Source organism: Brachyhypopomus gauderio, chromosome 5 (genome assembly GCF_052324685.1).
Source record: "Brachyhypopomus gauderio isolate BG-103 chromosome 5, BGAUD_0.2, whole genome shotgun sequence".
In the NCBI taxonomy this organism is placed as follows: Eukaryota; Metazoa; Chordata; class Actinopteri; order Gymnotiformes; family Hypopomidae; genus Brachyhypopomus; species Brachyhypopomus gauderio.
The window spans coordinates 5,373,776-5,383,574 of record NC_135215.1 but is presented as its reverse complement, the minus strand read 5'-3'; the positions used below and the strand labels follow the sequence as shown (position 1 = coordinate 5,383,574).

Below are 9,799 nucleotides of genomic sequence, written 5' to 3'. Positions count from 1 at the left end.
AAACACAGCACCTGTTCAAAGATGCAGAGTTTGGCACAAGACGTAATTTATTTTTTATTTAAAATAAAATTATGATTCAGATAAAAAAAAAAAATAGATTCAGATCTATCATAAGCCACCCCTGTAATTTGAAAATTAATTTTTTTAAAAGTTCATCTATGCAACTGGCTTAAGAAAGCTTATGTATTTAATGAAACAACATGCACGACATTTGAATTCTGTACTTTGGGGGAAATGCCAGTCTCCTCTTAGATCTCCATCCGGGTCACTTTTCTATTGTGAATATACAGCAACTAATTATGCTAACATTTAAGTCAAAATGGCCACAAGAGTCAGCAAATCGGATCAGTTATTCGGGCATGCCCAGGTAAAGCATGCCTTATGGCCAACGACATCTCGCATCCATGATTGCTCTTTTTTTTTTTTTTATACAGTGACCACTATAGTTTCTCCTGTATTAAATCTTCAAAAGTCAGAGTGACCAGAATAAGTTCAATTTCCCATTCTCTGTCAGGCTGGTGAACAGTCCATGTTATGGGATGTTGTCTGAACCAGAACCATGGTGACGGTATGGTGACAACGAACGACGCAATCCTCCTGGATGAAGATTGAGAAGGGGACTACACAAAACATCTCCATTTCTGTGGAGGCTCACCAACCTTCTCGCAATAGCTGTTTGAACAGATGAAGCAGTTTGGAAATAATAATCCTTCTCCTGCTCCAAGACAAAAGTCTTAAAGGTCATCACACACTCACGCCCGTCAGCATAGGAGCACTATGTACAGTTGATTTGTATACACACTACTGTTAAATGTCTTTGATGGTACATCACTGTAATTGTGCTTCCTATGGTTAACAAGTTTGATAAAGTTCACTGTTTTATTCAAACTAGTACAGGTCTTCTAAGGGTACAGTTCTTTTCTGTATATTGTGCTTTTGTTTGAATGTTTGTAATGTACACGTGTATGAAGGCTGCTGGGGAGATATCTGCATGGTTGATGCGTGTCGTGGGTGTGTTTTTGTGACTGAACCAGTGCAGCGTCTGTGGCTTCACACACTGCGAGGTGGTCTCTGTTGCTCGTGGGTCCGGCGATTACGTCCCCTCTTGTTCTCCTGAATCTGTTTCCACTTGGTCGTGTTGGGAGGTGTTCTTCGGGCTGGTGGGCTGCCTCTCTTCCCTTGATTCTGGGCTTCTTGAGTGTTTAAACCTTTGGGAGTGCTGGGGCTTGATCTGAGGGCAGGGGATTGGCCCTGGCCGTGCGGGCTGGTGGTGCCCTGTGGGTTTTGGCCTCTCTGTATCCCTGCTGCTTTGGGCTGATTCATGCCACTAGGGACGCTTGTGGCTTTCGTGCTGCCGGATGCTTTCTGGTCGTTCTGGTTCTGGCTGGTCTGTAAGCCCTGGCCACTCCTGGGCGGCTTCTTGCCACGCTGCTTCCGCTCCTTCTTCCAGACGTGTTCGCAGAACTCGTCCACGCTGTGAAGGTCTGGGTGTTCGAGCAGGCTCAAAAAGTCCCGGTACCATGGCTTGTGCTTGAGAACGGGCTCGCGGTCATCGGCGCCACCACGCAGGAGGAGCAGCTCCCCCACGCGTTGCGACGGGATGACCTGGAGGGTGAGGCGCAGCAGCGGTTGGATGAAGCCGTGCTCCACGGCGTGGCAGTGGTACGCTCCCGTGTCGGCCTGGGTCAGGCTGCGAATGAGCAAGCCACGGTCAGTGTGGGTCACCCTCTCAGTCATCATGATCTGAGGGAGACAGAGACACAGATAGAGACAGAAAGAAGGAGACAGACAGAGAGGTTGTATTACAATCTATACAATAGCATGGAATTTTGGAATGCTATAATACTAGGTTGGCCAAAGTTGCCATTTTTTACTACCTACATTTGTGGATGCTCATTAGAAATATTAATTTTAAATCTTTTATTAATCTCATATAAATTAAAGATGTATTATTACTTAAATGATTCATAAACAAGTGGTTTAATCTTAAAATAACTAAATGTTCCAGCTTCCTGGAGTGAGGTCATCTGTAGGGTGAAAGGTCATTTGCGAGTGCAGTAAGAGTTTCCTCGCACATCCCATGATGGTATACGATTACCATCATAACTGTCGGAGGGCGAGAGGTTAATCCAGCTCTATCTGTTTCAGATCATTATCTGTAAGAGCAACACAGCTATGTGTGCATGTATATGTCTGTCTGTAGGTTCAGGTTCGCTTATTATGTCTTATTGTTCATATAAAAAAATGTCATTGTCAGTAAAGACTTTGGAAATATATGAATGAAAGAGCTGCACTACTTACTGATTATTGAATGTCAGTTAAGTTTAGTATAGATTTTGTAGAAGCAAACTTAATATTACTAAAGATATATTAATTTTAAAGACAAAGGGAGTCATTTTATCCACATAAATTAGACATTATTTAATTTACATATTCATAATCAGAAAATTTTCACACATACATAACACAAAAACCACCCTCTCGTTCTTCTAGTTTACTGCTATCCTGGTATGATTAGTTTCCGTTAGGCACTTTTACTGATGTAAGCCAAAGAGAAGCTTACAGGACTATGGGGTTAAATCAGTGTTGTGCACCTATCTAGGTTTCTGGGTGTTACCTCCAGCTTACGCTCATCTCCAGGCCTCTGAAACTCCCAGTAGATGATGGCCCTCTGAGACTTGGAGTTGCACTCCAAAAACATGCTACTGTTCTCCACTCCAAACACGGTCCTCTCCTCCACACTACTGTAGCCCTCCAGGTCATCTGCAGCAGACAGACACATAAAAGACACGTGTACATACAGGGCGTGTCCAGTCTACAGGTGTGTTCCTGCGTGTTCTAGCACATTTTAATGGTTACCGTTGTGATGTAGATCAGAACACTGGGAGAGAGGATCTCCATTTCTGATGTCTTGACGCCTTGTTCTCCTGCAGAAAAACAAAAACACTACATTGACATTTTACATCTGTTAAAAAAGGCTTACAGGGATTTTATAAACCATGCACAGTTGAAGGGTGCATTACATGACCATTTTGCACCACTAGAGGGCACTGTTGCTCCAGTCGAAGAGCTCTCCACTATCAAATCCTTGCAGCCTGGGCTGTCATCTTGGGGGAAGGGGAGTTGGTGAGAGGTGGTATACTGGCACAAACAGCAAATGCTAGAGCACCAGTTGGTGCACACAGCATCGTGAGTCATGGCTGGCAGGCCTTCCATACAAGCATCATGGAACTACACACAGCAGTGCCTTCTGATGTCCAGTTAAAATGGGGGGCCTCTTTCAGGCTGTCTCAGGGCCAGACCAAAGCCAGTGTTTTTATAGCAGCTTTGTGCTCAGTTAAGCACCCGCTCTACCTCCACGTCTCTACAGGAGCTGGATTCAGGGTCTGGGACCAGGGGTTGGCACCAGGACTTCCAATCAGGGTGTAGTGCAAGGGACTAGGGCCAGGAATTATGGCTGGAGCCAACCATCATATACTTTTTAGAATAAGTAAAAAAAGAGTTATTTTCCTACACTAAATGCAAAGGTGCTCAAAAGTCAGAGTTAAGTGGGTTCAGTAGAGTAGTTGAATTCTGCAGAGGAAGTCATGTGATCTGAAAGCATGATCACTGTTCCTCCTCTCAACCCTTCAGATCCTCACAGCTCAGTTTGACACTGTATCTCTTTCTCCCTAACCATCCCTGCCATCCCAAACTCTTCTTTTGTACGTGTCTCTCACACCCTGTAATTCAGTCTCTTGGTCAAACACACACATACACACGCACACACGCATGCAAGCACACACACACACACACACACATACTCTCTACTTTTCTATAGTGATGAGGGCATGTGTGTGAGAAGTGGTGGAAAGTCTGTTTCTTATTTCTGGTGAAAATTTTTGAATAGGAATAGACTTCCTACAGACCAGGATGATGTGTTACCATGCCCACTTCTGACCAGGAGGACATGTTACCATGCCAACATCTGACCAGGAGGACATGTTACTATGCCCACTTCTGACCAGGAGGACATGTTACCATGCCAACTCCTGACAAGGAGGACATGTTACTATGCCCACTTCTGACCAGGAGGACATGTTACTATGCCAACTTCTGACCAGGAGGACATGTTACCATGCCAGCTCCTGACCAGGAGGACATGTTACCATGCCAACTCCTGACAAGGAGGACATGTTATCATGCCAAATTCTGACCAGGAGGACATGTTTCCATGCCAACTTCTAACTAGGAGGACATGTTATCATGTCCACTTCTTAACAGGAAGAAATGTTACCAAGCCAATTTCTAACCAGGAGGACATGTTACCATGCCAACTTCTGACCATGTTACCGTACTCTAGCCCAAGAGAATGCTAGAGAGGTACAAACCTTCGACACCCACACTGCGTGTGTGTGTGTGTGTGTGTGTGTGTGTGTGTGTGTCTGTGTGTGTGTGTGTGTGTGTGTGTGTGTGTGTGTGTGTGTGTGTGTGTGTGTGTGTGTGTGTGTGGAGAGAGGCAGAGTTCTCTCCCACTGGTATACTGAAGTGTGTGGGAGTCCTTTTGCGTGGTTGAGCGATGTAGGAGGTAGATTATATTTAAGGCAGTAAAATCACACATTGTGTGTGTGTGTGCGAGGGTGTGTGTGTGTGTGTGTGTGTGTGCGAGGGTGTGTGTGTGTGGTATGGGCCTGTAGGGCAGAATGTGTGTTTAACAGTAGGGTTTGTATTCTTTGGTTTCTGGGCATTTGTGGAGTGACGTTGTGGTCCGAATGCTGAAGGGTGGAATCTGAAAACCAGTTCGCTGACATGCAAAAGTGCTGCAGACAGGGGAGACAGCATGAATAACAACTCACCCATGATTCAGCCGACGAAAACATGCCAAACAAATAGACTCCTTACAAGGAAACATAAGCAGCTAAATGCTTATAACATAGTTACTGATCTAATTGGGCCGTAAGACCAGAGGTGATTGGCTGCAGTGTTTGAAGGTCTCCCATCCACTTCAATTATGTGAATATTTATATGGATTTAAGAGTGCACATAAAAAACTGAATGCAAAAGCCAGAAATAAAAAGAAGAGATAAATCGCAATTTTTGAATGAGGTGGAAATGTAGCACTAACATGAAAAAAAAAATGGTGAAGAAACTCTATTCCAGAATGAATGATGACATCTGGGTCCAACAGTAACATACTCGTGTTCAACCTGACAATAAAACAGTAAACAGAACTTCAGGACGGAGCCTCTCTGTGTTCTGTCCCACACTGGGCATCCACCGTGATGCACTTCATATATTTTACCCCTAATCACGTTACGCCATCTTGAGGCTCTTCCCATAACTGTGATGGATGGAATAATGACTCCATTCATATTTCATACGCGCTTTGTGCAGAACATTTGGGAACCCCTGGAGCAGAAAGCTGGTGTGTGAGTGGCGGCTGGTGTGCGCTGACCTCTTGGCGGTCGGGAAGTATCTGGAACATTCCACCCCATCCCAGGCGCAGTAGGGGTCCCGGGCCAGGCAGCACTCGGCACACACTTTTCCGTACACCTCGCAGCGGTGCAGAGGCATCTGGGAAATCCCCAGGGTGGAGCCCAGGTACAGCTGTTGCTGTTGACGCAGGCAAACGCAAAGCCATGAGGTCAGATCTGCACTGCAGTGATGGTCAAAGGCAGCTGGCCAGTGGCTGTAAGTTCACTCACCTGCTTAGTGGAGAGCTCCATAGCCGTGATTGGCGTTGGCTCCTGTGGTGAGATAAAAACACATGGGGCTCTGACGCTGATGTTGTTCGTTTCCGTTTGATAAACACTCATAAACACGTAAGTCCCCAGTGGGAGGTGGAATTAGTGTTGGCTGTCAGTATTATGATGTTGGCCAGGCATGGCTGAGGGGCATATACCCTAAAGACGGTCATCTCTTCCAGCACCACCTCCTCCAGATCATGCCAGCTCTCTCTGGGGATGGTCACCACCTTCAGTACCGTGCCCATATCTGCCCACACACACACACACACACACACACACACACACACACACACACACACACACACACACACACACACATTTCAGACTATTCAAATAAACCCCAGTTTTCACATGTCCATGTCTATCTGAGTTGACTTTGTATGTAATTGATTGGTATTCGCCAAACAACTGTTCTAACATAACACCACTGTTTGATAAAGTAGAGAAATAACTGAAACTGAAATGTGCAGGTTGTGGCTGCCATGTTGCCACACACAGGAAGCACATGTGCATGTGCATGAACAGAGTGCCGCCGCTCTGGGCCGCGTTGAGAAGGTACTGACCTGTGCCGATGAACATGACATCATACTGGCCGTCCTCCGCCTCCACCCGGTCCACCACCAGCTGGGTGAACTGGTAGTCGGCGTTGGTCCGCACCACAATGGGCCGGCCGCCCACGGGCTGCACGGGGTTGTGCATGGCGGGGTGGAGCCGTGCGAACGTGATCACGTCGTCCGGGAGATCCTTGGTGGTGTCGAAGCCGCCGAAGGTTTTACTGGGGCACTGCGGGCGGAGGGGAGAAGGAGGTGACCCCACCTGTGACCCCACCTGTGACCCCACCTGTGACGCTTGGGCTTCATTTCCTGTGGCTACATCAGTATTAGCAATAACGCTTGTTGCGAGTGTCAGGGGTGGTGCTATGCTGTGTATAACTCTATGTTAAGAGCACATAGAAACTCACTGTGCCGGGCCGTGGGTAGGGCACCCTGCCTTGGAAGGGAACCCACTGGTAATTTGGCCCATCCCTGTGAGCATAGGGGCCCAGGAAGACTCTCCTGATGTCCGCCATGCTGTACATGCAGATCGCTGATCCACGAAAGATGTTACTGGCAGAAAAAGAGGACGAAAGTGCACTTCCAATTAATGAGCTTCGTTTTATACAAACAATGAATAAAAAATGTAAAACATGCAAATCTGTGGTGTGTGTGTGTGTGTGTGTGTGTGTGTGTGTGTGTGTGTGTGTGTGTGTGTGTGTGTGTGTGTGTGTGGTGATCAGCCCATGGAAGACGAATGGGGAAGTGTTTGTAAAATGTTAATTAGTGAAAAATTCAATTAACCACGGGCCAGATGAACACAGTACTCTGCTACTCATGCAGACATACATGTACGCACACACACACACACACACACACACACACACACACACACACATGCACACATAGAGGCATTCATACATACACACCCACATACTCCAACCACACTCAGATAAACACTGATCCAGTCTTGCAGCCTTCAGGGCTCATTAAGTGGTAATATTAAAAGCCAGTTCCCAGAATGCACTTCTATTCATCTCTGGAGCGGAGCACTTAGAAAACCAATTAAACCAGCCTAATTCCTCAAAGCTGGTAATTGAATTTTCAAGGGCCATGTTCTCTGCATATATTAGAGAACAGCGCGGCAGGAATACTGAACTCGCACCGCCCGACAGCCGCCAGCCCCCCGTCCTGCTCCTCGCGCTGCCTGATGGTGATTAATCATGACGTGTTTGTCCTCGTCCTCATCTCTCGCGTACACGCACAGGCGCACACACAGCAAGTGTGCGCGAAAGCGCCGCACGCTCATCCATCATCCTAAAAGCGCCTCTCTCGTGTAACTCGTTTGTCGCTTTTGTTCCTCCCTCCGCCCACAGCCCTCCCAAACATCCCCTCCCCCCCACCACCACCTCCGCCTCCTCGCCACTCTGCCCCAGGAAGGAGCAGACCGGCTGGGGCGCGGGGTTCGCCTCTCCTCCTTAATCGCATTTCCTCCCGGCTCGGCTGAGCCGCCTCTGATTGGCAGGTACCGGCCTCGGCCAAGTGGCGGCCCGGAGAGGGAATTTCCCACCCAGACGATGGGGAGGTGAAGCGAGCGTCTACGTCTAACTGGATTACGGAAGAGGCGTATGTCTGAGGAGACGGGCAGCATCACGTAATCATGCTAAGAGCTGTGTGAGGGAAAGGGAGAGAAGGGGAGGGTACAGGGTACTGTACACGCATGTGTGTTTAGTGTTACCTGGAGGTGGTGAAGACGGCGTAGATCACTGGGTTCTTTGGGTCCTTAGCACTCATTAAGAACACATCCTCTGTTAGGGCAGAAGATTGCACATTTGAATTCTCTGGGCCCTGCTGCAGTGTTTTACAGCTCATCTTTGAATGACTGAGGCAAAACTAAGAACTGTACTCACGTATCTCATCAAAGTGCGTGTCAATTCCGTTGAGTCCAGGCACTGAGCAGGTCAGTTTGGCCTTGAGGAAGGTTGTCCATTTGTTCACCAAACTCCTGTGTCCACCTTCATCATTCTGGGTAAAACACACACACACATACAAAGAGAAATAAATGTTTGTTCAAATGTTTCGATGTATGTGTGCTTGTGTGTGTGTGCATGTGTGTGCGTGTGTGAGTGTCTGTGTGTGTGTATTGTTACCTTACACAGTTGTGCTACTCTGGAGATAGTGGCTTTGCCTGTGTGCTCTCCATCCATGGCATTCTCTTTGAAGAACAGGAAGATCTTGTCATCTTCTGGGTTATCACTCTCAGGGATGAGGTGAATGCCAACAAACTTGGGGTCTTTTGGACACACACACACAGACAAAAGGAACTAAGCTCTAATCACTTTAAAATTGAAAATTGAAACAACATGCAAAACCCAAAGTCCTGAAAATCAGTTTTGACAGTAAACCATATGGGAGTGCTTGAACATTTCAATAACTATCTCAACTACAACTAAATGGGCCACATCCAGCCAGGGCTCCAATATCAGTAACCACAGGGGTCACTTGTTCTCGGGCGTGACCAGACGATTGCCCAGAGACGTCATGTGACGGCACATGCTATTCGTGCGCACATGCGAATAGATAGGATGGCCATGTTCCAACCACCTAATACCTAACAGGAGGCGGAGCTTACAGAGCAGGATACCAAGCCCAGGAACGTGTTTACCACTTGATTTGTGTGTGCATGTGAGTATCGGGGGTGGGGGGGGGGTCTTAGTGTATATCCTCCCACCCTTTCCATAGACCCACAGTATTCAATGCATTGAATGTTGTTAAAGACCTTTGCATTTAGGGAAGCTTTGTACAAGCTTCACCTAAGCAAGCGTCCCAAAGGCGTCTTTTGATGCAAAAGAACAGCTGTCATTCAATAGCGTCTGAATGCGCTGCCTAAAGTTTGTTAAGGGTCTGTGTCTCTATTGATAAGGGCCAGATAGAATGGCAGTCTGGTTAATCCTCCATATGCCACTGGTCCTTTTGTGAGGGACAGACACCATTCAGAGAAATACAATGAAGGTGAGATCTAATGTATCCGTGGCAACAGACGACAAAGATTAAGGTGTGAAGAATACCTTCAGAAAAAGCACTTTTTAGCTATATGGAAGTATTTATGGCAGGGATGGTGACCCAGGGCCTGAAATAAGAACTGATCACAGGACCAGATGAACAGGGATTAGTGTTCTGGGAGAATGCGGGCTGGCGCCTAAAGCTGAAATTGACCTTTTGTATCATGCAAGTCCCTACTAATTCAGACCATCTACCAGAGGAAATAATCAACCCAGCCCAGTTAATCTCCAGTGCAGGCCTCTTACACACGCACACGCACTCGCACACACACACACACACACACACACATACACACACACACACACACACACGCACTCGCACACTCACACGCACACGCACTCGCACTCGCGCACACGCACGCACACACACACACACACACACACACACACACACACACACACACACACACACACACACACACACACACACACACACACACACACACACACACACACTAACCCTAACTACCTGGATGTC

The 9,799-nt window shown here is 47.2% G+C and overlaps 1 protein-coding gene across 1 annotated transcript in view; it reads right to left on the bottom strand.

The window, feature by feature from the left end:
• Window positions 1-366: 366 nt before the first annotated feature.
• sema3aa (sema domain, immunoglobulin domain (Ig), short basic domain, secreted, (semaphorin) 3Aa) overlaps window positions 367-9,799 on the bottom strand; it is a 27,997-nt gene continuing 18,564 nt past the window's right edge. The window contains exons 7-17 of the mRNA XM_077005128.1: window positions 8,410-8,552; window positions 8,170-8,284; window positions 7,998-8,067; window positions 6,688-6,832; window positions 6,290-6,509; window positions 5,882-5,973; window positions 5,685-5,726; window positions 5,435-5,592; window positions 2,860-2,927; window positions 2,618-2,763; window positions 367-1,743 (exon numbers count right to left, since the gene is read on the bottom strand). Coding sequence (XP_076861243.1) covers window positions 1,051-1,743; window positions 2,618-2,763; window positions 2,860-2,927; window positions 5,435-5,592; window positions 5,685-5,726; window positions 5,882-5,973; window positions 6,290-6,509; window positions 6,688-6,832; window positions 7,998-8,067; window positions 8,170-8,284; window positions 8,410-8,552 — 1,892 coding nt within the window. The 3' untranslated portion in view covers window positions 367-1,050. The remainder of the gene's footprint in view (window positions 1,744-2,617; window positions 2,764-2,859; window positions 2,928-5,434; window positions 5,593-5,684; window positions 5,727-5,881; window positions 5,974-6,289; window positions 6,510-6,687; window positions 6,833-7,997; window positions 8,068-8,169; window positions 8,285-8,409; window positions 8,553-9,799) is intronic.